Source organism: Monodon monoceros, unplaced genomic scaffold (genome assembly GCF_005190385.1).
Source record: "Monodon monoceros isolate NGI ecotype Baffin Bay Population unplaced genomic scaffold, NGI_Narwhal_1 Super_Scaffold_3, whole genome shotgun sequence".
In the NCBI taxonomy this organism is placed as follows: Eukaryota; Metazoa; Chordata; class Mammalia; order Artiodactyla; family Monodontidae; genus Monodon; species Monodon monoceros.
The window spans coordinates 64,992,130-65,017,049 of record NW_021703780.1 but is presented as its reverse complement, the minus strand read 5'-3'; the positions used below and the strand labels follow the sequence as shown (position 1 = coordinate 65,017,049).

Genomic DNA, 24,920 nt, shown 5'->3' with positions numbered 1-24,920 from the left:
GTATTTTCACACATGTGACCGTGCCTGCCACCATCCATAGCTAATGCCACTCTCTACCAAGGAAGGGACATGGGCCCTCTCAAGATGGGAGAGGTAGGGAGGAGTCCTGCCCACGTGTATCCGAGTCCCTGGGGCACCAAGACTGCATACAGATTCCTGAGCCTCACCTGCAGTCTGAAGGGGGGGGGGGCTAGAATCCTTCTGTGTGATACATTCCCCCTGTGTCACTGATGCCACCAACATCTCATCCTCCACTGAGTCCATGAAACAGCAGGACAAAGAGACAAAGGGAGCCATTGGAGTAGCTGGACGGGTGGCCCAAGTGAATGCCAGGTGTCCCAGGGACAGCCCAGGTCAGGCAGGACCCAGGCATGGTCTGTGAGGAGAGCCCAGAGGAGGGTCACTGTGAAGGTCACTCTGGAGGCCTAGAGCCACCGACCCCTACCCATCACCCATGCCCTTTCCCGCCCTTGCAGGTTTGCCTAAAAAGTTGGTGAGTGAAGCCCTATGTTCTAATGTGCAGTCCTCCCACTGTGCCTGCCTATTTTCATTACAGAGGGAAAGAGCATCAGAGCCGTGTTTATAACCCCCTTTTAGATAACAAATCACATTTTCTTTTCGCCAGCGACTGTGTTGAATTGATATTTTTTCCCCTCGGTTTAATAGGTTTGTGTGTTCAGGAATGATCTTCATCAACCGAAACTCCTTATTCTGTTCGATGTAATGTCAGCTTTCATTACGCGTTTGGGTCAGAGCTGGGCCCAGGGAAAGGCTGAGCACCCTGGAGCCTGGGCCCCGGCCCTCACCCCCACCCCGGGCCCACCTGAGCTCCAGTCTCTCTGGACTGGTGGTTGGGCAGGTGTGGGAGGGGTTGGAGATGAGTCAAGAAGGCAGAATGGAGCCAGGGTGCAATGCCTTTTTTATCCCTGCCTTAGCTTCCTCATCTGTATAACGGGGTCATAGGGCTGTTGGGAGAACCCTGTACCGCAGTGCGTGTGAGGCCTAGCTGGACACAGCAGATACCTCACAGGACTGAAACTTTGGTCTTTCAGTCATCAGGAGGTGTGGTCTTGCCCAGGCATAGCGCCAGGCCTGTAGTCAATGTTCCAGAATGCTTGGACTATACCTATAGGTCCAGCCAGTGGCCTGCACCCCCCAGACCTCTGGTGGGAGAGAACCCATGACTGTTCCCCACAACTAGCCCCGGTACCGACCACCTCAAACCGTGGCCTCAGACCCAGCACCTGGACAGTCACCAAGGCTAAGTCCCTCCCTCCATGAGGAGCCTGAGCTCAGAGAGGGAACAGTGCAGCCCTGCGATCACACAGCACATGGGGCCCAGCCAGGCCCAGGCAAGGGGAGGCCCACCATGGAGTAAGTGCTGGCTCTGTGCTTGCTGTTTTACAGCCAGACCCTTGGGAGCACACTTGGTCATCACCCCCATTTGCAGACCACAAAGAAACAGGCTCCCAGTGAACAAGGGACTTCCGGGGCCATGCTGCAGGTTTTTGCTGTACAAAACAGGGCTGAGGAGCACCAGGGGAGGGTGACTCGGACAGTGGCCCTATCTTGTGTCCTGGCCTTAGGGCCTATCAAGGCAGGGGTGGGGTGGCCCCTCCTGAGCGGGTGGCACCTGATGGCACCAGATTTACCTTCTGGCAGCCGCTGTCAGCCATGCTCAGTTCTGATTAAAGATCATTAAACATGAAATTAGCCCATTTGTGTTACGGGTCCCTGGGGTGGCCGGTGATTATGATGTGCAGATGGCTGAGAACCCAGGCGGCGGGCAGGCGGGCGAGGCCAGGACACGCGGTGCTAGCAAAGGCAGGCAAGGGCTGGGAGGCAGGCACAGGGGCCGGGCTTTGTTTTCTCCCGCTCCTGTTGTGTAAACCCCCTTGCATTTCACAACAAATCACAGATAATTAATAAGTACATGCTCGTAATGAGCAGGCTTTTTAATAGAAGAAATTGGAAGATGCGGTGTCGAGTCATTATTTCACTCTTTCCCAGACTCGGCTCTATTTTTCCATCTTCCTCAATTCTCCCTTGGTACTGCCTCAGCCAGAGTCTCTGCAGATAGGCTGGCTCTGACCCTACCTCCCAGCAGGGCTGCAGTGCAGAGACCCTGATCCTAGAGTCAGGGAGCCCCAGGGGTACCGACCGGGGGTACCACATTCCTCCTGGTGCCTGTGAGAGCTCCTGAGGACGGTCTGGCTGGGGTGTGGGTGGGGCATCCAGCCTGACTCATCCAGCCCTCCCTGGATGGCAGCTCTGGATGGGTAAGGGGGCGGTCTCTGCCCCAGAGGAATCTGAGGGGGCCATTCCAGGCCTTAGAGCTGGGGGTCCTGGCCGCACCTCAGGAGGCCATGAGTGATGAGGCATCTCTTGCCCACCAGGAGGAAGACATCGTGTACTATGACGCCAAGGCCGACGCTGAGCTGGTAAGTGCCCCCACCCGTGCTGGCAGGGATGGGGAGCTGTCAGAGCCACACCCCCCTCTCTGGCACCTCATGGCCTCAGCTGTAAAATGAGTGTTAGGATTCAGCACTCTTCAGCATTCTGAGCTTGGCCTTGCAGAGTTGTGGCTGCACAGGTCCCCGCCCACAATTCCCTAGAGGCCCTGACCCCTCCAGGGCTGTGTCTCTGTGGCACCAAGGGGCACAGCTTCACTGTACAGTGTGGGGCGGGCCCAGCCCCATCCCTGGGCAGGGTGGTGAGGCTCTTGGACCTCCTCCCCTAGGTCAGTTCAGGTACCAGCATCGGGAGGACAGAGGGATGCTGAGTGCTGCGAGAGTAGGGGAGAGAGGGAGCAGGTGGGGAGGGCTTCCTGGAGGTAGGCAGGCGGGGCCGGGATGCAGGTGTGTTTCAGGTGAGTGCAGGTACCCTTCCCTGTGGTGAGGGGAAAGTGGCTTCCACGTGCTGACCACCCCACAGCCTGGCCCCATGATCAGTGTTGGCCCTGGGCTAAGTCAGTCTCACCCCAGCTGTAGAGGCAGCCCAGTCCCTGTGCCTGTTCTTCAGATGAAGGAGAGGGCTCTGACTCATCAGGGGTCACCACCCCGGAAGTGGTGGTGCTGGGACTGACCGGAGAACCCAGAGCTACACTGCTCTTCTGCCTCACTGACTGGTTCACGTCTGCTTGGGTGGCCCTGTGACAGAGAGAGGTCCCTATCACCAGAGGACTCACGTGAAAGTGTGACCATTTGGGGTGTGAGGGGGTCTACAGAGGAGACAAGAGTGTCTGAGGGTGTGGGGCACATGGAACAGACTGTTTTGGTGAACCTGTCAAGGCCCAAATTCATCTGCCTGCTTTTGAGGCAAAAGTAGTTGAACCTGGTTATTTCCTCTGTAAACAGAGGTGTCACAACTCAGTCTCTGGGGCCCCACCTGTGCTGACTGGTGCAGAAGACCCAACAGCTAGACTCCCACTCCTGGGCCTATTGGCCTGGGGAGTTGCCTGGGGCGAGCAGGAGGTATCCAGTGGCACCAAGAGGTGGGCAGGCAGGAAGGGATTCCTGCAGAGGGTCTGTGGTACCAGGCTGGCCTTGGTGAGCCTTCAGGAGGGCAGGCAGGCAGGGCCGCAGAGAAGGAGGGGTGGGTGGGCTAAAGCAGGTGTGCTTCCCCCTTGGCTGAGCCTCCGTGGCTCCCAGAGAAGTTGCTAAAATTAAAGCTGGAATCTGAAATTCAAATGAAGAACAAACCTTTAATTAGACCCTGAATCTAATTCCTTACCCCCCTCAGCAGCGGGCTGTAATTTTAGCAATCAGTGCATTAAATATAAACCAGGAGACTGCAGTTGCCCACCGTACAAAGCCCCTGGGCGTCGGGGTGACACTGAGGGGTCTCCTTGGCCAGTCCGGTGCCCGGCCCCCTCCCTGGACTCCCTGCTCCCAGCAGCCCCCAACCCCTGGCTCTAAATCACTGACTCCCTGCCCCCAGCCCCTTGGACGTCTGCTGGGGGGCTAGGGACAGCACAGGGTGGGAGATTCACCCCGGGTGGGGCTGGGCCAGGGTCAGTTAGGCCAAAATCCCAGCCCTCCCAGCCCCGGTATAAATATCAGCACGCACACATTCCCCAACTCTCCTGCCTGTTAACGTTGTTTTGTTTTTTTAATCTTTGCCAGAGGTACAGTTAGAGATCTTTCTAGACCATTTACTTTTAAATTACCAGGCAGAAGGTGGGGGTAGGGAGGGAAAGAAGGAAGGAAAAAGTTCGCCAGCTGATAGCTTATCAGAACAGAATCCAAATGTCACATTAGTTGGGAAAGTTGGGAGATTAAATTTTCCAGCGCCCTTCATCTGCCGCTGACATTTCGGGGGCTTTCTTCTTCCGCACTTCCCCCTCCTCCCAGCAGAACGTGAGTGGCTCACACCTCAGGGGTGGTCGGCTCCCTGCTCTGGCCTCCATGCTCAGCAGCTGCCTGCCCCAGCTTTACCCAGCATCCAGGAGCTTCTAGGAGGCTAGGGTGTGCCGAGGTGGGCAGAGGGGTGGCACACTGGGTGAGGGGCAATGGCAGGGCAGTAGATGGCTTGGATTTTGCTGTTACAAAATCCAATCTTGAAGAGATAGATGAAAAGGGTGTTTGCTGCAGGCCCTCCAGCCAGCTGCACCCACCATCCAGGCAGTAATTCATTCCCCAGGCCTGAGGGTGCACCCAGAGCACTCCCTGGGTGGGGAGAGCACAGCTGGCTGGGTGGGGAGGCACGATCACCCTTTCCCCAGACAGACAGCCTGGCGGCAGGAACATGAGGGGTGTGACCAGGACCCAGTGAGCAGTGGGGTCGGCCGTCACGTGAGATCCACTGGGGAGAGGAAATGAGCTGAGCCTGGTGCTGAAGGTGGTCACAGGGGCGTTGAGGGGCAGTGAGGGAACATGTGGCTGGTTCAGCTGCTTATGCTCCCTCCTCCCAGGGCACAAAGACCCCCAGCTCTGCGCCTACCTCGCGTGGCTCTCCATCTCTCCTTGCCTCCCCATCCGGCTTTTCTTCATCTTCCCCCTCACTTTCTACCTCCATCTTCCCTTCCCCCTTGCACACCTGCACCCGTGCCTGCCCACCCCCCACCTCGGCTGCGGCATCAACACTATAGTCGCAGACCCACTCCTGCCAGCCTGTGGTGGTGGGCAGGGGCGCACGGTGCATGCCCAGCCTGCCTGGCCGAGAGATGCTGTAATTGGCACCTGTCAGACGGCTGCAACTCATTTTAGAAAGTCAGTGGGGGCCTTTATAGTCCTTCTGCTAGCAGGCACCACAGACCCTCCTTCTGGATGTTACCAGGTCTCAGTGCTAGCCCCGACCCGAGCCCAGCTCTCCCACGGACTCCCCGCTCTCCAACTCAGCCCCTAGAGCCACCCTGCTGCAGGGGGTGGTGCCCCTCCCCCAGACGGGGCTAGGGCCCTCTCCTTGGTGCCAGAGGAACTCCATGCAGGGGATAGGTGGGACCAAGTTGTGGGGTGTATGTTGCAAAGCTCCTGTGACGGGGTGCTGAGGCCGCCTTGTCTGCAGCCCACTCCTCTCTAGCTCCAAGATTTGCCTCCTTCGCTGATAATTGGTTTTCAAGGATGTGAGGAAGGGCTTGGTTTGGTCTTGGCTCTGGAATTTGGGTTTAGCAAATGTGGGGATGGTGGGTGGGGCAGGTGGGTGTCACGGGCTTTCCAGGCAAGGGGTCCATACCCCATGTCTCTCTGTCCCTGTGTCTCTCCATCTCTCTGTCTCTGCAGTAGTCTCTGATTCTGAGATGCCCCTATCTCCTAGATTCTGGTCCCCCTGCCTGCAGTTCTATCCAACCCCACTCCACCATTTCCCAGCCCTGACACTGCCATGGTTGGGGGTCCCTTTCCACAGGACGACCCTGAGAGTGAGGATGTGGAAAGGGGGTCCAAGGCCAGCACCCTACGGCTGGACTTCGTTGAGGACTCAAACTTCAAGAACAAGGTCAACTATTCATACACGGCTGTGCAGATCCCCACGGACATCTACAAAGGCTGTGAGTGTGCAGAGTGATCGGGAGCAGCCCTTCCCACCCACCATCGGGGCAAGGCCCACTGCCTGGGCACTGCCAGGTCCCAGGTGCCCATCCACCTTCAGCCCCCTACACCCAGGGTCACACATGCTCACCTCTCAGACCTGCCCACATGCAGGCATCGAGCCACTCTCAGGCACAGCCTCACGCTCTCAGCAAGACACAGAACACCGAGCCTCTCACCCCTATGCATGTACGGGCTCACACAAATGCATGCACACAACTCTTCCCCCACGTGCTGGGCCAAGTCCCCACCTGTCCCCAGAGCAGCTCCTCCCTACCCTCTCCCATTCCCTGGCCCCATGCAGGAAGGGTTGAGGACCTACCACATCAGATGGGCACAGGACAGGGAGCAACTTCTCATTCACAGACACAACCCTGTAACGCCTCCCTCCTTCTCCCTGGTGAGCAGGGGGAGGTGGAGATGGAGGTCAGGGGGATTGAGTAGAGGGTGGTTGAGATGCCAAGCTCCAGGGACAGTATAGCTTTGCACAATGGGGAAACCAGGTCACTACAGCTAGAAGGATTTGAGTCAGACATGAGGATGAACTTCCTGAAGAACTTGGGAGGTGTAGGGAGAAGAGGCCAAGAGTCAAACACTGAATGGGGAACTCTAGCTGCAGGATTTAAGGCTCCGGAGTCTCTTGGTTCTGACACAATTCTATGGGCACCTACAGGGTAGCCTCAGAATCCAAGGGGCCCACTGGGTGGAGGTTCTTGAAGCAAAGGTCCCAGAACTTCTGCATGGACTTCAGAAAGCAGGGAATTCTCCAGGGTTCTCAGGGAGGCCCCTCCTGGGCCTTCTGGGCAGCCTCAGGCAGGAGTGAGGGTGGATGCTCCCCACACCCTACAAGGGCCACCCACAGGCCACCTGCCCGAGCCAGTCGAGGGGCACTATCACAGGCAGGCACGCTAATTAAAACAGGAACCACACCGCCCTCCCCAGTCACCCCTCACTACCCACACAAATTACATTTTATATGTTTTTTATTTACTGTGTCACTTTTAATTAAATCTGTAATCGCCTGCCTGAGGGGGGCATGGTCCCCATTTCCAAGCTCAGTGTGATCTGAGGGTGTGGGCACATGAGTGTGTGTGTGTGGTCACAGGGCTGAGCAGCACGCCCTTTCCAGGTGGGGGGCTGTAGTGTGTGCACAAGCGTGTCTCACAGTGTATGCCTGAGCGTGCATGTGGTCATGGCTACCTGAAGGGACAGCCCAGCCAGGTCTCCTCTCGGCCCTTGACCTGAGTCAGGGACACCCCTCTGCCAACAGCAGCTAGAGGGGCTCCCAGAATGGTCTGTCTGCTCTAAGCCTCTCATGTGCAGATGGGGAAACTGAGGTCCAGTGAGGGGTGGGACCTGCCAGGCAGACTCTCCCACGGCAGACAGTACTGTGTGAAACATTTGAGAGCCTGACTTTATTTTTTCCTTAAAGAGAAAAATAGAAATTGTACAACTCACTAAGTTTCTAAATTAGGAATGGGACCATAACATACTGTTCAGTAGGCACAACCAATGCTAGAAATGTGTTTTGTTTTCACATTATGGTCAGTTAAGGGAAGCTGCAGGGCCAGAGAAAAGGGAGTGAGAGCAGAGGGGGAGGACTAGGCAGCAGACAAGACAGCAGAGGCCCCCCAGTCTGGAGAGAGAGAGCAGAGGGAAGAATGCCCCAGAATATATTGTCACCCCCTAGGCTGTGGGCTGAGCCTGGAGCATTTGTATCTTTAAATCACAGCTCTGGGAATTCCCTGGCGGTCCAGTGGTTAGGACTCTGCGCTTCCACTGCAGCGGGCACGGGTTCGATCCCTGGTCGGGGAATTAAGCTCCTGCATGCCAGGCGGCACAGCCAAAAAATAAAATAAAGTAAAAAATAAATCACAGCTCTTCATCTGTTCTAAGGGTTTCTTCTCTGAAAAGAAGAGCAGAGCCTTTGGAAGACGTGCTCTGGTTCCCGTTTGGGGAGTGGATCTTCAGGGAGAGGTGATGGTGTCAGGGCTCCACCCGGAAAGAAAGGAGGTGGGAGAAGTTGGAGGAAGAAGTAGCCCCCAGGGGAGGGGGTGCGATACAGAGGCCTGGCAGTAGCAGGTATCCAACTCCTGCTCTTTTTTCTGAGTTTCCCACACGCAGAGACAGGTACATTGCACATGTGCGAACATGTGCCACACACACACATTGGGCAGGTTTAGGGCTGTCCTGAGTTGGGGGGCTGCGTACTGCTTAAGCCATCCCAAGTCTCTGCCCGGGTTGCCGGATGGATGGAGTCCATCCATCTGAGAGAAGCCTTGCTCTGTGTGTGGGGGGCTAGGTCTGGCCAGGGCGTCACACCTGTGCAGCCACAGAGGTTGAGGGAGGGGGAGGGTGGGGTAACTTGTGGTGGGGGGTTGTGAAAGCAGGACCCATTGGTGTCCTCCTGTAAGGGCAGAGTGGTGTGTAGGTATGAGCATGTGTGACCCTGTGCCCATGGCAGCAGTGAGGCTGCTGGGCAGGTAGGTTTGGGGGTGAGGGGATGACACATCCGGCTGGAAACACAGAGGTTAGATGTAGGTACACCTGTTGTATACCTGCATGCAGTATACAAGCGCAGGCTGTGTGTGTGTGTGTGTGTGTGTGTGTGTGTGTGTGGAAGTGCACGTGCCAGTGTTGCAGCAGGATCATTGCACAGCCCGTGTCCCTCCGAGAGCCCCCGCCCCCACCCCTGCCTGCTCCTGGCCCCAGTTGATTAATCATGGAGCTGAGTGGCTTCCAGCTTATCAGGTACCTTAATAGCTGAATAATTCCAGCACCATCATCGAGCCCTTAATTGCTTTCTTGTGGCTGCAGCCCGGAGTGCATGCTGAGTGGGTGAGCTCCCAGGGGACCAGCCGCAAGCTCCAGGCAGCAGGCTGGATGGGCATCCCAGCTCATAGCTCCCTGCCACCTGGGTGGCCCCTCCGCAGGGGCCACAGGCCACAGCTGCCCTGCCTGATCATGTGGAGCCTGGCCGAAGGGCAGGCTGAGCTGTTTCTTGGGATGAGAACAAGGATGTCTTCCTGGAGGAGCTGGTGCAGCCCCAGCTGAGCCCTGGGAAGTGAGGGAGACCTGGGTAGGCAGAGAGCAGGTGAGGCTTTCTAAGTGAGAGGCACATGCATGGGTGTCGCTGTGATGAGCTTCAGCGCGGGAACAGCCGAAGCGCTTCCCACCCCAGCCCCCTGCTTCCCCCCTAGCAACCGTCATCCTCAATGAGCTCAACTGGACGGAGGCCCTGGAGAATGTATTCATTGAGAACCGCAGGCAGGACCCCACACTCCTGTGGCAGGTCTTCGGCAGTGCCACGGGAGTCACTCGCTATTATCCAGGTGAGCACTAGCCCATCTCCCCAGTCCACTCAGCACCCTACCCTCCTCCATCTCCCCGCCCCCTCATCCTGGGGTGCGTGGGGCGGGACGGTCTCCTTGCTGGTTGCGGGGTGGCCTGGCCACTGCTGCAAGGCCTGCCAGCAGCCCCAGGCCCTTCCCTGCCTGTCCCCAGTCACCTCCTCTCCTCCCACAGCCACCCCATGGCGAGCCCCCAAGAAAATCGACCTGTACGATGTCCGAAGGAGACCCTGGTGAGCAAGCAAGGAGGGGCTGGGCAGGGACACCCCCTCAGCTCTCCCGCCTGCTCCCCTCCATCCTGATAACCAGGCCTCCAAGCAGGGCGCAGCCAGCTCTATCCAATTTTCATTTCACACATCGTTGCCACTGGAAAATGGATCCCATCACCCAGGCAGGCCTCCCAGCTGCCTCTGCCCCCGTCCACTGCCCGGCACTCCACCCCCTCGGGACTGAGGGATTGGGCTAGTGGGGGTTCCTGAGGGTGGGTATGTCCTCCGTGGGTTTGGCCAGCCCCTGCTGTACCCATCTGAGCCCTAGACACCCCTACCCTCTGCTCTGCCTCTCCTGCAGTACTCCCTGGCCTCCTCCTCTGCCACCTGTTCAATCCCATACGCAGCTATGACTCTGCCCTTGGTGCCTCAGCCTGGGCCAGGGGAAATGACAAGCCACTGAGGCCATGGAACAGGCCTCCTAGCCTCTCTGGATCACCTGCTCACCCCTCCTTGGGGCTGTTCACATGTTGGGGGACCAGGTCACTCATGCCATGGGCAAGGACTGTCTGCTTTATTAAATGCGGTGTCCTCAGTGCCTAGAACCCTGTCTGACCCATGCCATGGATGCTCGATAGAAACATGTTGAATTGGGCTTCCTTGATGGCGCAGTGGTTGAGAGTCCGCCTGCCGACGCAGGGGACACGGGTTCGTGCCCTGGTCCGGGAAGATCCCACATGCCGCGGAGCGGCTGGGCCCATGAGCCATGGCCGCTGGGCCTGCGCGTCCGGGGCCTGTGCTCCGCAACGAGAGAGGCCACAGCAGTGAGAGGCCCACGTACCGAAAAAAAAAAAAATTAAAAAAAAGAAACATGTTGAATCAGTATGTGGGTGAAGGAAGGAAGAACCCACAAGGTCTCAGTGAGGCTGGCCCTAACTGAGGCTTCTCCTGGGCAGGTATATCCAGGGGGCCTCGTCGCCCAAGGACATGGTCATCATCGTGGATGTGTGAGTGAGCGATGCTGGCGGGTGGGGTGGGGGCGGGGCTAGGGACTAGAATATGCTGCTGGGGAACATGATGGGGAAGCAGCAGGAGAACACCTGAGGCCGAGCGGGCGCCTCCGTGACCCACCCCCCAGGAGTGGCAGCGTGAGCGGGTTGACCCTGAAGCTGATGAAGACATCTGTCTGTGAGATGCTGGACACACTCTCTGATGATGACTATGTGAACGTTGCCTCCGTGAGTGGCAAGGGCGGTAGGCGGGCACTCCCTCCTGCCCCATGCAACCCCTGCCTGCCCAGGCCAGCCTGAGGCCACTCACCACTCTCACTGTCCCTGCAGTTCAATGAAAAGGCACAGCCTGTGTCATGCTTCACACACCTGGTTCAGGCCAACGTGCGTAACAAGAAGGTGTTCAAGGAAGCTGTGCAGGGCATGGTGGCCAAGGGCACCACAGGCTACAAGGCCGGCTTTGAGTATGCCTTCGATCAGCTGCAGAATGTGAGCCCCCTGGGTGGGCGAACGGGTGGCCAGGGACAGGCAAGGGCCCAGGCTTGGTGACACCAGGGAAATCAAGGTAGATGACCTTGTTAGCACCCAACAGGCAGGTTGGGCAGATAGCACTGTCAACTGTGGGGTAGGGGAGCCAGAGGGCCAGGCCCATTCCGGGGAAGGAGACCCACCTGTGGACCAGGGAGGGGCTGAAAGCTGCCTGACCCCACACCTACTCCTGCCCAGTCCAACATCACTCGTGCCAACTGTAATAAGATGATCATGATGTTCACGGACGGCGGTGAGGACCGCGTACAGGACGTCTTTGAGAAGTACAATTGGCCCAACCGGACGGTGAGGCTCAGCCCAGGTGGGGGCTGCCCTGACCTGGCCCGGTACAGGGGAGGGCTGTCCTCTGGCGGCCACGGCAGTAACCTCAAGCCCCAAACAGGTGCGCGTGTTTACTTTCTCCGTGGGGCAGCACAACTATGACGTCACACCCCTGCAGTGGATGGCCTGCACCAACAAAGGTACCTTGTCCGGGTGTCACTGCCACAGGGCCTGCCTGCCGTGTTCTGCCAATCCATTGGGTTGGTTGTCCACGTGTCCTTCATATGTCCAGCTTTCCAGCTGCTTGTTCATCCAGTGTCTGTCTTTCTGTATATGTGACTGGTCATCTCTCTATGTGGCTAACTTGTCCATCTGACTCAGCCTCTTTCCACCTATCTGACTGTCCATTGTTCATCTGTCCCTAGCTTGTCTGCTCCTGCATCTGTTTTCTGGTCAATCTAACTCTCCATGCAATTGGGCCTGGCCTCCAGGTGGACTCTGAATGTCACTGCCATCCTAGAATGAGGGACTTCAGGCCTCAGGCTCCTCCTTTCATCCCAGTTCTGCTTCCTTAAACCCCTACACTCACAGCCCCTTCCATGTCATTGGTCCCATTCACAGGGTAATGGCAGGGAGCACTAAAGGAACATGAGTTCAGAGGAAATGACACCAAAAAGAGAGGGAACCTAAGAGACCAGTCAGGGCTGCAGACACACCCCGGGGTACAGGGCCTCCTGTGCCATGGATCCCAAGCAGCACCCAGGCCCACCTCTGCCTCCCCTTCCCTCACAGGTTACTATTTTGAGATCCCTTCCATCGGTGCCATTCGCATCAACACGCAGGTGAGACTGTGGGGGCGCCCCTCCTCCCAGCCCCTTGTCTTTGCTTCGCGGGGTCGTGGGAACCATGGGCTGCTGTGTGATGAGAGCGCCCCCTGGTGGCTAATTGACACATGGGGAGGCAGGACAGGGAAGATACAGTGGGAGGGGCAGACTCATGACGCCCCACCCCTGCCCCCACCACCTCCCCAGGAATATCTAGATGTATTGGGCAGGCCCATGGTGCTGGCGGGCAAGGAGGCCAAGCAGGTTCAATGGACCAACGTGTACGAGGATGCACTGGTAAGGCCTCGGGGCAAGGAAGGGGTGGGGCTGGTGACCTTCCCCCCAGGATGTGCCCACAGGGTCAGGTCCCATGAGGGCCCCCTTATGGTGGTAAACCAAACAGAGGAGAAAGAGAGGTGGCCTGTCCCCACACCCCTGCTCTGAACACTCAGGGTGGGGGCATGGCTGGCCACAGGAGTCTGACCCATCCTCCTCCTCTCCCTTCAGGGGCTGGGGTTGGTGGTGACAGGGACCCTCCCTGTTTTCAACCTGACGCAGGATGGCCCTGGGGAAAAGAAGGTGAGGTTCCCCACTGGGGAAGGGCTAGTCACGCCTGGGTCTCGAGAGCTGTGCATGCCCAAAACAGGTCTGGGATGGAGCGCGGATAGGCAGGCCTCTAAACTGGACAGGGGCAGCAGCTTGAGGCCATGGGCATGGGCAGTTGGGCACGGTGGCTCCCCCCATGGAATTGAGCCTGTTGCAGACCCCCTGCCTCTGCTCCCAGAACCAGCTGATCCTGGGCGTGATGGGCATTGACGTGGCTCTGAATGACATCAAGAGGCTGACTCCCAACTACACGGTGAGTGTCTACCTGCCCATCTCCCTGTTCCGCCTCTCCTGTGGACACAAGCCAGGCTCAGCAGAGGCTGATGGGGATTCCCACACCTCTGTGGAGTTCTCCGAGTTCAGGCGGTCAGGGAAGGCTTCCAGAGGAGGTGATCTTGGGCCTAGAACTGGGATCAGCAAACTTCTGTAAAGGGCCAGATTATAAATATTTTAGTCTCTGCCAGCCTAAATACTCATACTCATACTCAATTCTACTGCATTGAGGAAACAGCCAGAGACAAAACATAAATAAATGGGCATGGCTATGTTCCAATACAATTTTGTTTGTAGATACTAAAATTTGGATTTCAAATAATTTTCACAAGTCATGAAATAGAAATCCCTCTTTTTCAATCATTTAAAAATGTAAAAACCATTCTTATCTCACAGCAGTACAGTAACCGGCAGCGGGCCAGATGTGGTCCATGGGCCCTAGTTTGTCGACCCCTGGTCCGTCACATAGGCAGGAGTGTCCTGGGTAGAAAGGAGGTGAAGGCATACCTTGGAGGCAAAGGGAACTCTCTGGGCAAAGGCCTGAAGGTGAAAAACAGAATCATAAGCCAGGGAAGGGGCCAGATCAGTGTGGCTGACCCAGGGCCTATGGCAAAGAGAGTTTGGGACTTGGTTGTGAAAAGGTTGGGAGATGTGTGTCAGCATGCTTAAACCTGAGCCACATGAAGGCCCCAAGTCTTTGGCCTCCATCTGCAGTGAGAAAACTGCCTCAGAGAGGTAAGGGGTGAGTCCAGAGTCCTGCTTTTCTTTCCCTTACACTTGGAAGGGACACCCCAGGTAGTCCAAGGGTACACTCGTCCCCCTGCGGTCTACCAAGATGGGGACCAAGAAGAGGCCGTAGTGGGGAGAGGAGGGGAGAGCAACAGCAGCCTTGTGGGGCCAGTGGAGGTGGAGAGGTTCCGCTGACTGATAGCGCCATGAGAACCCGGGGGAGGGGCTGAGAAGGCCAAATCACATTAAGGTCCCACAGAGCTGGCCAGCATGGGCCAGGGCTAGTGCATGAGGGGCACCAGCCTGCTGGACTTGGCTTGAGAGGTAGGCTTGGGGCCGAGCGGCATGTTGGGGTCCCTGACCCAGGAAGGCAGATGGCACCCCCCAGAAGCGTGGGAGGCAGGATGAGGAAGAGCTCTGGAGCCCAGGAAATCCCTGCCCAACCCTCCAGGCCCTAAGCCCCTCTATCTATACCCCCAGCTTGGAGCCAACGGCTACGTGTTTGCCATTGACCTGAATGGCTACGTGTTGCTGCACCCCAACCTCAAGCCCCAGGTGAGCCAGGTGGGTGGCCTGCAGATGGGGGGTAAACCCTGTGAGAGAAGGTCCTGACTTCCTGCCCTGCCTCCCCTAGACCACCAACTTCCGGGAGCCTGTGACCCTGGACTTCCTGGATGCAGAGCTGGAGGATGAGAACAAGGAGGAGGTAAGGAGAAGAAGAGGAGGAGGGATGGGGGCGGGCATCCAGAGCAGAGAAGGGTAGGGGCCCCACCCTTCACGTCTCTGACCCTTCCAGATCCGTCGGAGCATGATCGATGGCAACAAGGGCCACAAACAGATCAGAACACTGGTCAAGTCCTTGGATGAGGTGAGAAGGTGGCAGAAGGGGGACAGAAGGTCAGGGTGGACACCCTCCTACCCCCCACTCCACCCCAGCCTGCTACCCCAAGCACCTGACCCAGCCTCTTCTCCCAGAGGTACATAGATGAGGTGATGCGGAACTACACCTGGGTGCCTATAAGGAGCACCAACTACAGGTGAGTGGAGCCAGGCTGGGCAGGCAGGGAGGGGCAGGGCAGCCCCAGAGCCCTAGCTGCCCCTCCCTCCCCCACCCCCGTGTGCCAGTTCTCAGTGGCTGTGACCACGATCCCAGTGGGGCCCCAGCAGCCAGGGCTGCTTACTTCTCATTCCTGGGTGCTCAGTCCCAAGGGTCCCTCGCTGGCCCTTCATGAACAAGCAGCATCTCCTGGGAGCGCACAGTGGAGACATGACAGTGCATCTGATGCCTCCCCATTCCCCACCACCCTCTCTACATCCCTCCCGCCTTGGATTGTATCCCTGGATGTGTGCATGCAGGAGGTCATCCTCAGCACGTTCACCGGCCTGCTCTCAGCAGTTGTCACAGCCTCAGAGAGTGTACTGACTGTCTTCTGCGTGCCCCAAGAGCTGGTCTCCTTCACACTCCAGCACCAGCCCATGACTGCCCCTCACTGTGACAGTGCCAGCCCTGCTTTTAGCTGGCTCTCACATGGCCTGAGTCTCTGGGGACTAAGGACCCCGCTCTCATGGCAACACCCCCACCCCCATCCCCACAGCCTAGCTCACTGACAGTATTCTGCCCCTGTGAGTCTGCTGCTGGCCAGCTGGAGGAGACTGGCTGGGCAGGTGGTGTGCTGGGGGAGGCCGCTGGGGCGAGGGGTGGGATGGGGATTTGCTTTGGGGCTGGGAGTTCTGAGGCCTCCAGGAGAGTTCGGGAAGTGGAGGGCCCAGGCCCCTAGGCCCTGAATCTCTCACAGCTAACCAGGGAGAGGTGTCCCTGGTGGTCAAGGGAGGGGATGCCACAGCCTGGGCCTCTCACCCAGCTCCAAAGCCGTGGGGAGGAGGGTGCCAATGGGGCCCGCCTCTCTCCAGCAGTGACCTGTCCTCCTCCCATCCCCTCCTCCCCAGCCTAGGGCTAGTGCTCCCGCCCTACAGCACCTTCTACCTCCAAGCCAACCTCAGTGACCAGATCCTGCAGGTCAAGTGTAAGTGGCCCGGCCCCTGCCTGCGCCCTGCACCCCCGCCTTTGCCCCGCACCCTGGCTGGCCCCAGGCAGCATAGCCAGCCGCTTGCGGCCAGGCGGCCCCTCCTGCCCAATCTGCCCGCCCCCCAGGCGCCCGCAGGCTGGGACACCAGCCATCGGAAAGTCTGTGGAACTCTGCATGCTTGCCTTTTCTCAGATTTGGTTCCAGACCATTCTCTCATGGTTTCCATTGAGGTTCTGTTTTTGGTTTCTCCTCCTCCGTGTCTTCCCTCCTTAGCCTGCCTCCCCCACACATGCCTGGGGGCTGAGTTCTTGGAAGACACCCCCTCCTCTCATCCCTCCTGCCCCCTGCTCCCTGCGCAGCGCTCTCCCGCTGTGGCACCACCCCCGGGTCTCTCTCCACCCTGCCCCCTCTTCTGTCCCCCCTCGCTCATCCTCCCTTATTTTCCTCCTCACCTCTTCTCTCACCTTCTGCTTCCATCGCCTTCCTGCTCCCTCACTCTCTCCCTTTGCCCTTCCTCCTTCCCTCCCGCTCCCTCTCGCCCTCCTGCCTCCTCCTTTCCCCTCCCTGCACCCGCACCTTCTCTCCCTCCCTCTTCCTTCTGCTCACTCCCTCCATTTCTCTCTCCCACATCCCCTCCCTCCCACTCCCCATTCAGTCTCTCCCCCTCTCTTCTCCTCTCACACTCTCCTCTCTCCATCTTCTCTCCTACCCCTTCCCCTCCTTTGCTCCCTTCCTCGGGCCTTCATCCCTGCCTCCCCCACCCTCCCTGTCTCTTGCCCTTCCTCCTTCCTTCCCTCCCTCTCCCGCTCCTCTGCCTGTGGCTCATCCCTGCATGTCCTGCTCACCTTGGGCCTCCCCCAGAGGCCTCTGGAGCCCGTGGCCCCGCCTGCCCACCGCCCGAGGTCACTGGGAGGGAGGCTGGGGCTCCGGCCCCACCGGGCGCCCCCCACCTGCCTGGCTGACTGGGGCTCATCTCCTTTGAGTTTTCTCGCTCTCTCTTTCTCTCTCATGTCGTTTTTTGCAAGAAGTTTCCTTTCGGTATGATGATGAGACACAATATTTTCATTCAAACAGCCATTGAATAAAATATTGTTTGTGCCCCTCCCCTTCCCCTCCCCCTTTTCGTTTGTTTTTGTGTTTGTGTTGTTTTTGTTTTCCTCGCTTTCTCTCTTGGTGGACTGTCCCAGTGCCAATCAGCAAACTGAAGGGCAAGTATATTCAGAACCAGTGCACCCTCCTCTCCCCACCCCCCCCCCCGCCCTCCCGCCCCTGCTTGCCCCCCTCCCTGCCCAGGACCAGCCAAACCCCTGCTCTCCAGGGCTCCCCCCCAGCATCCCCTGGGCTCCTCTAGTTCTTGCCTTTCCTCTGATCCCTAAACCTCTATTAGAGCCAGCAGCCCTTTCCCCCGGCCCTGCCTGCAGGGTGGTCTCCAGCGTGTTCTGAGAGCTCAGGCCCTCTCCTCATCCTCCTGGCTCCCTCTGGGCAGGCCTCTGCCCCCCACCCCACCTCCTCTGTCCCTCCAAGACAACTCAACAGTGGGGACAGGGCTAGATGCCTCTCTACCACCTCCCACCCACTAGGGCAAGGGGCCTGAGATGTAGGGGGTAGATCAGTCCTCAAAGGGGCTTATGTGAGGCTTCCTCGGGGATATTCTCCCTTCTCAGATCTCTCCAGTTTCTCTCCACAAGCTGGCGGCCCTCCCAAGGGGAGACAGAAGGCTTTGGAAGCCCCACACCCTGACCCTGGGGCCCAGGGGCAGGATAGGGCAGCAGCCAGGCCACCAGGAGAGCAAGGCAGACCCAACGCTGGCGTAGGTGCTGAAACCCCTGTCCCCTGCCACCCCTGCTACTCCTGGTGACTTTGTAAAGGCCCACTGGCCCAGCCCTGCCCTGGGGTGCTGGCTGCTCCTGGGAAGAGTGGTCAGGTATGGAAGGTGTTCCCCTGGGAAATAAAGGCAGACTCAGGGCCCCTGGGCCTGGCTGGGAACAGAAGGGGATCTTTCTGGACCCCAAGGGCCAGCAAAGGAGCTTAGAGGGAATCAGGCTGGGGGTGAAGAAAAAGATTCTGGCACTCAGAGGTACTTAAGCCAGAGACTTCGGGAAAAGGTAGGCAGTGAACTCACAGGCCCTGGCAAAGAACAAGAGTGAGAGAGGACAGCACACAAGGGTCTCTGCCGCTGGTGGACAGAGAGACCCCCCCACGGAACACCGAGGCAGATGGGCCATGGAGAGCCATGGGGAGATGTCCTGTCCCCAGTCCGCATGGGGAAGTAGGGCCTCCCTAAGAAGCCCTAGTGGCCCTGTCCAGCTTAGTCCAGCAAAGGGGATCCAGCTGCCCCCACTGGCCTGGGTGGAGGTGGAGGACGTGCCCTACTCCCACTAGCTTGAGTTGTCTTGTCTCCCCCTCCTACATCCCTCCCAGTGACCCCAGAAATGCAGGGCCCTGATAACAATGACAACCATAGCATAGTCTCCCTTCCTCTCCCCCCACCTCTTTTTCTTTCTCCTCTTTTTCCTCTCCCCACCCCAACCCTTCCCTGTTGGCTTGTGTCCAAACCCTGCCTCACAGTCCTATCAGAAAGCAACAGTCCAACCAGTGACTGCCCAGCTCCTCCAGGCACCCAAAGTCCCCCTCCCCAGAATCTTGCAGTGCACTGTGGGAGTATTTTGGAACAGGGAAGACCCCTCTTCTGCAAAAATAAAGCACTGGGACTTCCCTGGCAGTCCAGTGGTTAAGATGCCGGGCTTCCAATGAAGGGGGGGCGTGGGTTCGAACCCTGGTCGGGGAACTAAGATCCCACATGCTGCGTGGCAAAAACAAAACAAAACAAAAAAAGAGGTTGGAATCTGGGTGAAAGGATAGGGAGTTGCATTGCCCAGAGTAAGAGAACAGAGGGACACCTCCCAGACTCAGACCAGCAAGGTGGCCAGCCCAGCTGGGCAGGGAGAGGCCCCAGAGGAGCCCTAGTAGCCACATCCCCAGATTCACTCACAGACCCACACAGGGACCTTTGCACACATGCTTCCACACTCATGCATACACACACGTGCTCTCACATGCACATACACGCTCATACATATGTGCTCACTCTCACACACGTACAGGCCCAGTCGGTGGATCCCTCAACAGCACCCCATGCCTTCTCTGGAGCCCCCAGCTTCTCCCTTGCTGCTCTGAGCCCAGACAGGTCCTCGGAAGGATAGACCAGACACAGGCCTTCTGGATAGACCAGAACCTGCTCTCATGCCCCCGGCCCAAGAGGGTGTTCATGTTTGAGCAGCGCTTCTGTGCCCTCCCAGCTCCCGGACTCTCCTCTCACAGTGTGGGAACATTCAGGGATCTCCCCTCACCCAGCCTCCTACCCCAGGGAAGACCACTGGACCCCCACAATGCACTGCAGCCCACCCCCAGCTGCCCACACTGTCTCTGGTTGGACTGTCTGTGCCCGTGAGGAACCCCCTCGGTTTGGCCATGTTGATGCCTGACACAGAATAAAAGCAAGACCTACCAAAATGCAAACAGCTACAGCAAAGAGAGATAAAACTCCGCAGCCAAAAGCCAGTTCCATTCCTCAGAGTCTCTTTGGAGGAAGGAAGCTCAGCATGCGGTTTTTTCCATTATGGATGTGATAAGAGCGAGACTGGTGCCTCCCCCAGACCATGCATATATATAGCAGTGTGTGTATATATATGTGTGTGTGTATGTCCGTGTATATGTGCTATACAGCCGTATGGAAGCATATACAGCCACGCCAAGGGACTCACTGCCGACAGAGGACCAGGCCTGGGCAACATATTGGCTATAACTGCCCTCCTCCTGCGATGCTGTAGTCTCCACAGGCCCTCCCCGCCCGCCCCTTCTCTCTGGCTCGAACTTGTACATGGAAGTGGCGGGTTTCCTCTTTGCTGGTGTCTCCCTCCCTCAAGCCACCCTCTTCCCTGTCCCTCCAGCCCCATCAGCTCTGAACCCCTGGCCTCCAGCCTCCCCAGCCCCCGCCGGATAACCCCCCGTTTCTGTTGCAGATTTTGAGTTCCTGCTCCCCAGCAGCTTTGAGTCTGAAGGACATGTTTTCATTGCTCCCAGGTAGCTTGCGTGTGGCCTTGCTGAGGTGTCCTCCCCCAACCCGACCTCCCTGGGCCCACCTCCTGCACTGCTGCCTGGAGCTATGTGTCTGTGTCCTGTGCAGTGTCACCCTGCCATGCACAGCCCTGTATGTGTGGCCGTGTGCACACCTGGGCCATGTAGGCACACCAGGCACCAGTGCCCATAGCTTCAGCTCCCACCAGGCCTCGGACGGGAGGGCTCTGGACTCTCTGTTGACCTTCCCTGCCCTCCCAGGCCACCAGGAAGGAGCCCTTTCTGCCCTGCGCCGGCTGTCTGCAGCACGCCCCTCACTGGGCAGCTGCTGCTCTGGTTTGTGGCGCCCTCCCCACCCCACCCCCACCCTGCACCTGTCCTTGTCCTGTGTCAGTCAGTGTTTGTGTGGGTGTGGTGACCGAGCCAGCCAGAGCCCCTGTCGGCAGTGCCCCATCTAGGTGTGGTGGCTCACTGAGGACGGGAGGAGGATTAGGGGATGGGGACTATGAAGAGCTCTCTGGAAAGTAAGGGATCAGGGCCCAGCACAGGCCTGGGCCTGGACCATCCTTGGCATGCACCCTCGTGTGCACACCCTCTGTGTGTTGGCCCACATCTGAGGAGGCCAGCAGGCCGCCGGGTGGTGAAGCCCTCCCCTGTGGCCTGGGCTTTGCATGACGGCAGGTGGGTGCAACTGACAGAGATCCATGGGCACCCTCAGGTACCACACAGGGGCTCTGGACACTCCTAACCTCCATGTGTGTGCACGTGCGTGCATGCACCCACAAAGTTCGCTGTGACTCTCTGTAGATGTGTGTTTGTATTTGTGAGTCATCATGTACATTTGTAAGAGTCCAAGTGTAAATGTGGGGTGGCCGTGTGCATTGGTGACTGTGGGAATGTATGGAAAGGCCTGTGTGGCCCACAGGACCCTGAGGGAGCTCTGAGGGCAGGGACCATGTTTGTTTTTGTCACCTCTGTATCTTTGGCACAGGAGAGCTCAATAAATATGTGTTGGGTGAGTGTAAATGTACATACTATGTGAGGGGGAGGGATTGCAGGTGACTTGTATCCCAAGTTCAGCTGTATGGGTGTCACTCTAAGTGTATCAGGTGTGTTCTTCCCCATACAGAAGTGCAGGCTGTGTACTGCACAAAGGCCCTGGGAGCAAGTGGGGACTGAGATTCAGTCCCAGGTGCCCTCATCAAGCTTTGGGCCCTAGCACAGCCTCGGGAAGAAGAGCATTTAAAAATTTCCCACAAAGTTGCTGCCATGCAGGCCAGTGAGGAGGTCTCTGGTGGCAGGGGTATGGATGAGGGATTAGGCAGGAAAGATAGCTCCATGTACCAGGGTAGAAGGACTGCTTGCCAAGACTTCCTGGGGAGCAGAACCCCAAGCAGATCTCCCTGCTCCCTTCAGCCCCTACGTTCTCTGGACCCACATTCTGAGCCCAGAGAGGACCTTGAGGAGGTGAGGGATTTGGCCTGTCCATCTCTGGGGGAAGAGCACTCTGGGCAGAGGGAACAGCCAATCCAAGGAGCCACGTGTTCCCACTGACTTGGGGACACCCTCTGTGGTATGATGAAAAACACTAAGGCTCAGGGATCTTGAGTGAGTTGCCCAAAGGTACACAGCCAGGAAGCAGCAGGATGAGGTCTCAGACCAACTAAGCCAGTGTCAGGACTCCACCCACCGTGCCCACGGAACGCTATGGCACACAGTTGGATGAGCCAGCCATGAGGCATTTCCTGGGGCCTCCCAGGTGCACCGTCTAGCTCCAGCTACACAGGAGAGGTGGGAGGTTCTGCAGGGCCATGCCCAGAAGGGAGAACCTGCTTGGGTGGAGGAAGCAGACCCTCATTCTCTGCTTCTTGCACTTAAGCAGGTCAGTTCTGCCCCTGTCCAGACCTGGTTACCTGCTGGGCGTATAGTCACTGCAGCCTGTAAGAATACACACGCCCCTCCCTGAGGCCTGGGCTTCTCAGCGAATGGCCAGGCAGGCCTGTTGGGAAGCCTCAACCCTATTGCCCTGTGCATCCCCCCAAGCCCACTCTTCTTGCCCCTCCCCACCCCCAGAGAGTATTGCAAGGAACTGAATGCCTCAGACAACAACACTGAGTTCCTGAAGAACTTCATTGAGCTCATGGAGAAAGTGACTCCAGACTCCAAGCAGTGTGAGTGACTGGTGGGGCAGCGGGGTCTGGGCAGTGCCAGACGGCAAGGGGGCAGCCCAGAGGAACCCAGAGACTGGGCAGGTGTGGAAACATGGAGGCCCAAACCAAGGGCAGGTCATGGGGAAGGTTCGGAGCCTTGGGGGTAGTGGGGAGAGTGGGCAGGGATCCACAAGAAGATCCTCCCTCCACCCCAACCCTCCTGTTCCAGGCAACAACTTCCTTCTGCACAACCTGATCTTGGACACGGGCATCACACAGCAGCTGGTGGAGCGCGTGTGGCGGGACCAGGATCTCAACACGTAGGCACCACCCAGCCTGTGGGGGCAGGAGGCTGGGATGGGCCCAGAGGCGCTGGCCGTGCCCTGCAGAAAGTAGGTCTGTGACCTCACCTCCCTGCTGCCCCCAGGTACAGCCTTCTGGCCGTGTTCGCCGCCACTGATGGTGGCATCACTCGCGTATTCCCCAACAAGTAAGTGACCTGCCCCACTATCCGACACCCTGCCCCTGCTGGGACCCCGCCTGTCCCGCTGCCCAGAGGCCTTCTTGCATCTGCTGAGAGCACAGCAAGCCACCCCTCCACCAACCTCTTGTGTGACCAGGGCAGCTGAGGACTGGACAGAGACCCCTGAGCCCTTCAATGCCAGCTTCTACCGCCGCAGCCTGGATAACCATGGCTATGTCTTCAAGCCCCCACAACAGGATGGTGAGTGTCCTCCCAGGCGCACAGCCGCAGGTGGGAAGCTGAGGCTTCTCTGTCTGTTCAGCCAGGGCGAGGCTCTGCTCTTTGAGGTCCCTCTCAAATTCGAGGCTGGCTGGCTGAGATGGGGCAGATAAAGAGAGGGCTAGGCTGTGCCAAACTCTATGCTGGGTGCCCGGTGCTTAGGCTGAGGTCAGCCTTGCCTTGGGTTCCTGGGCTCACAGGGCCCAGCACAGAGTGGTCATGTGGCTGCCAGCCCCTACTCCTGACCACCCCACCTCACCCACCCCCAGCCCGGTTAAGGCCGCTGGAGCTGGAGAATGACACGGTGGGCATCCTCGTCAGCACGGCTGTGGAGCTCAGCCTAGGTGGACGCACACTGAGGCCAGCAGGTGAATACCCAGGGCGGAGGTAGGGAAAGAGAAAATGGGCAGTGTGCTGCCCAGGTAGGCGGGCATTGATGGCCCCTTGCTCTCCCCCACAGTGGTAGGCGTTAAGCTGGACCTAGAGGCCTGGGCTGAGAAGTTCAAGGTGCTAGCCAGCAACCGTACCCACCAGGACCAGCCTCAGAAGGTATCTGGTCAGGGATGAGGGCAGCAAGCCCAGATGCACCCATTCTGGAGTCCCCAGGAACCCCTACCAGTCCTCCCACTCAGAGTGGCTCTGGTGCCTATGGGGAGGCAGGGTCCCCGATGTATAAAGGGTGATGGGAGGAGGAAAACTGGTGGGCACTTACGGTCCTTGCTCTCTGCCCAGCAGTGCGGCCCCAACAGCCACTGTGAGATGGACTGCGAGGTTAACAACGAGGTGCGTGTGCCCTGAACCCTAGCTTACCCCACTCCTGGACACCTGAGTCCCAAATGCAGCTCCTAGCCCATCCCATCCCTTAGCCAGTGGGTCTCAACATCCCACCCTGACTTCACAGCTTTACCAGAACTGGGGGAATGGTGCCCCCTGCACTCAGCTACTGGACTGCCAGGGTCTGTGGAGGAAAGGCTGGGCTGGAGCCCCTCCCCATCTTCCTCCCCCTTTCCCACCTCTCAGGACCTGCTCTGTGTCCTCATTGATGATGGGGGATTCCTGGTGCTGTCAAACCAGAACCATCAGTGGGACCAGGTGAGGGTCAGGAAGAGGGTGGAAGGAGAGGGTCCGGGTTTGAGCCTTCTGGGGATATGGCACTGCCAGCCCTGTGACTACCACTGCCTCCCGGCATCCCCAGGTGGGCAGATTCTTCAGTGAGGTGGATGCCAACCTGATGCTGGCACTCTACAATAACTCCTTCTACACCCGCAAGGAGTCCTACGACTATCAGGCAGCCTGTGCCCCCCTGCCCCCGGGCAACCTGGGTGCCGCACCCCGGGGCATCTTTGTGGTGAGCCCCAGCAATGCCTGGCCTGCAGATGGGGGGGGACTGGGAGACCTGCCCACAGATGACCCCCTACCTCTAACGAGAAAGCTGGGGGTGAACCAGGTCCAGGGGCAGCAGTGGGAGCCCATGCCACTCTCTCCACTGCAGCCCACCATTGCAGACTTCCTTAACCTAGCCTGGTGGACCTCTGCTGCGGCCTGGTGAGTCCCCAGGGGAAATGGGAGAGGGAGGGTGCTCCCTGGGCAGGAGGGCTGGAAAGAAATGGGGCACGGTACTGGCCTCTGCCTGACCACTCCCACTCGGTGACCCATGCCCTGCAGGTCTTTGTTCCAGCAACTTCTCTATGGTCTCATCTACCACAGCTGGTTCCAGGCAGGTAGGTAGGGCTTTGGAGGTCCCTCCTCAAAGCCCCTCCCCAATCTGAGACCTACTCCAAAGGGAGGGCGGGGCTTACGGCTGAGCGAGGCTCAGGGTGTAGGGGTGCAGCTGAGGGGCTCTGGACCCTCGCAGACCCCGCGGAGGCTGAGGGGAACCCCGAGGTGCGCGAGAGCAGCTGCGTCATGAAACAGACCCAGTACTACTTCGGTTCGGTGAACGCCTCCTACAACGCCATCATCGACTGCGGAAACTGCTCCAGGTGCGCGCGCGCAGCGGGCCAGAGGGGCGGGGCCGGGCCGGGCCGGGGCTGCAGCGGGGAAGGGAGGGGAGGCGTTCACCGAACCGAAGTAGTACTGGGTCTGTT

General features: G+C 58.4%; 1 protein-coding gene across 5 annotated transcripts in view; it reads left to right on the top strand.

Moving 5' to 3' along the window:
- The window catches only part of CACNA2D2 (calcium voltage-gated channel auxiliary subunit alpha2delta 2), a 138,238-nt gene that overhangs the window by 111,627 nt on the left and 1,691 nt on the right, over positions 1-24,920 (top strand). For 2 of the 5 annotated variants that reach the window (XM_029242944.1, XM_029242943.1), the window contains exons 5-35: positions 2,397-2,441; positions 5,845-5,986; positions 9,227-9,358; positions 9,552-9,609; positions 10,542-10,592; positions 10,724-10,823; positions 10,926-11,084; positions 11,322-11,429; positions 11,527-11,605; positions 12,198-12,247; positions 12,437-12,526; positions 12,737-12,808; positions 13,014-13,088; positions 14,318-14,392; positions 14,472-14,543; positions 14,634-14,705; positions 14,813-14,874; positions 15,785-15,861; positions 19,887-19,947; positions 22,015-22,112; positions 22,321-22,411; positions 22,519-22,581; positions 22,712-22,815; positions 23,103-23,201; positions 23,294-23,382; positions 23,569-23,616; positions 23,854-23,925; positions 24,029-24,181; positions 24,326-24,378; positions 24,499-24,554; positions 24,689-24,815. In XM_029242944.1, the coding sequence (XP_029098777.1) occupies positions 2,397-2,441; positions 5,845-5,986; positions 9,227-9,358; positions 9,552-9,609; positions 10,542-10,592; positions 10,724-10,823; positions 10,926-11,084; positions 11,322-11,429; positions 11,527-11,605; positions 12,198-12,247; positions 12,437-12,526; positions 12,737-12,808; positions 13,014-13,088; positions 14,318-14,392; positions 14,472-14,543; positions 14,634-14,705; positions 14,813-14,874; positions 15,785-15,861; positions 19,887-19,947; positions 22,015-22,112; positions 22,321-22,411; positions 22,519-22,581; positions 22,712-22,815; positions 23,103-23,201; positions 23,294-23,382; positions 23,569-23,616; positions 23,854-23,925; positions 24,029-24,181; positions 24,326-24,378; positions 24,499-24,554; positions 24,689-24,815 (2,633 nt within the window). Of the gene's footprint in view, positions 1-2,396; positions 2,442-5,844; positions 5,987-9,226; positions 9,359-9,551; positions 9,610-10,541; positions 10,593-10,723; positions 10,824-10,925; positions 11,085-11,321; positions 11,430-11,526; positions 11,606-12,197; positions 12,248-12,436; positions 12,527-12,736; positions 12,809-13,013; positions 13,089-14,317; positions 14,393-14,471; positions 14,544-14,633; positions 14,706-14,812; positions 14,875-15,784; positions 15,862-17,051; positions 17,073-19,886; positions 19,948-22,014; positions 22,113-22,320; positions 22,412-22,518; positions 22,582-22,711; positions 22,816-23,102; positions 23,202-23,293; positions 23,383-23,565; positions 23,617-23,853; positions 23,926-24,028; positions 24,182-24,325; positions 24,379-24,498; positions 24,555-24,688; positions 24,816-24,920 lie in introns of all 5 variants that reach the window. The other 3 variants (XM_029242942.1, XM_029242939.1, XM_029242940.1) reach the window with 2 other exon arrangements.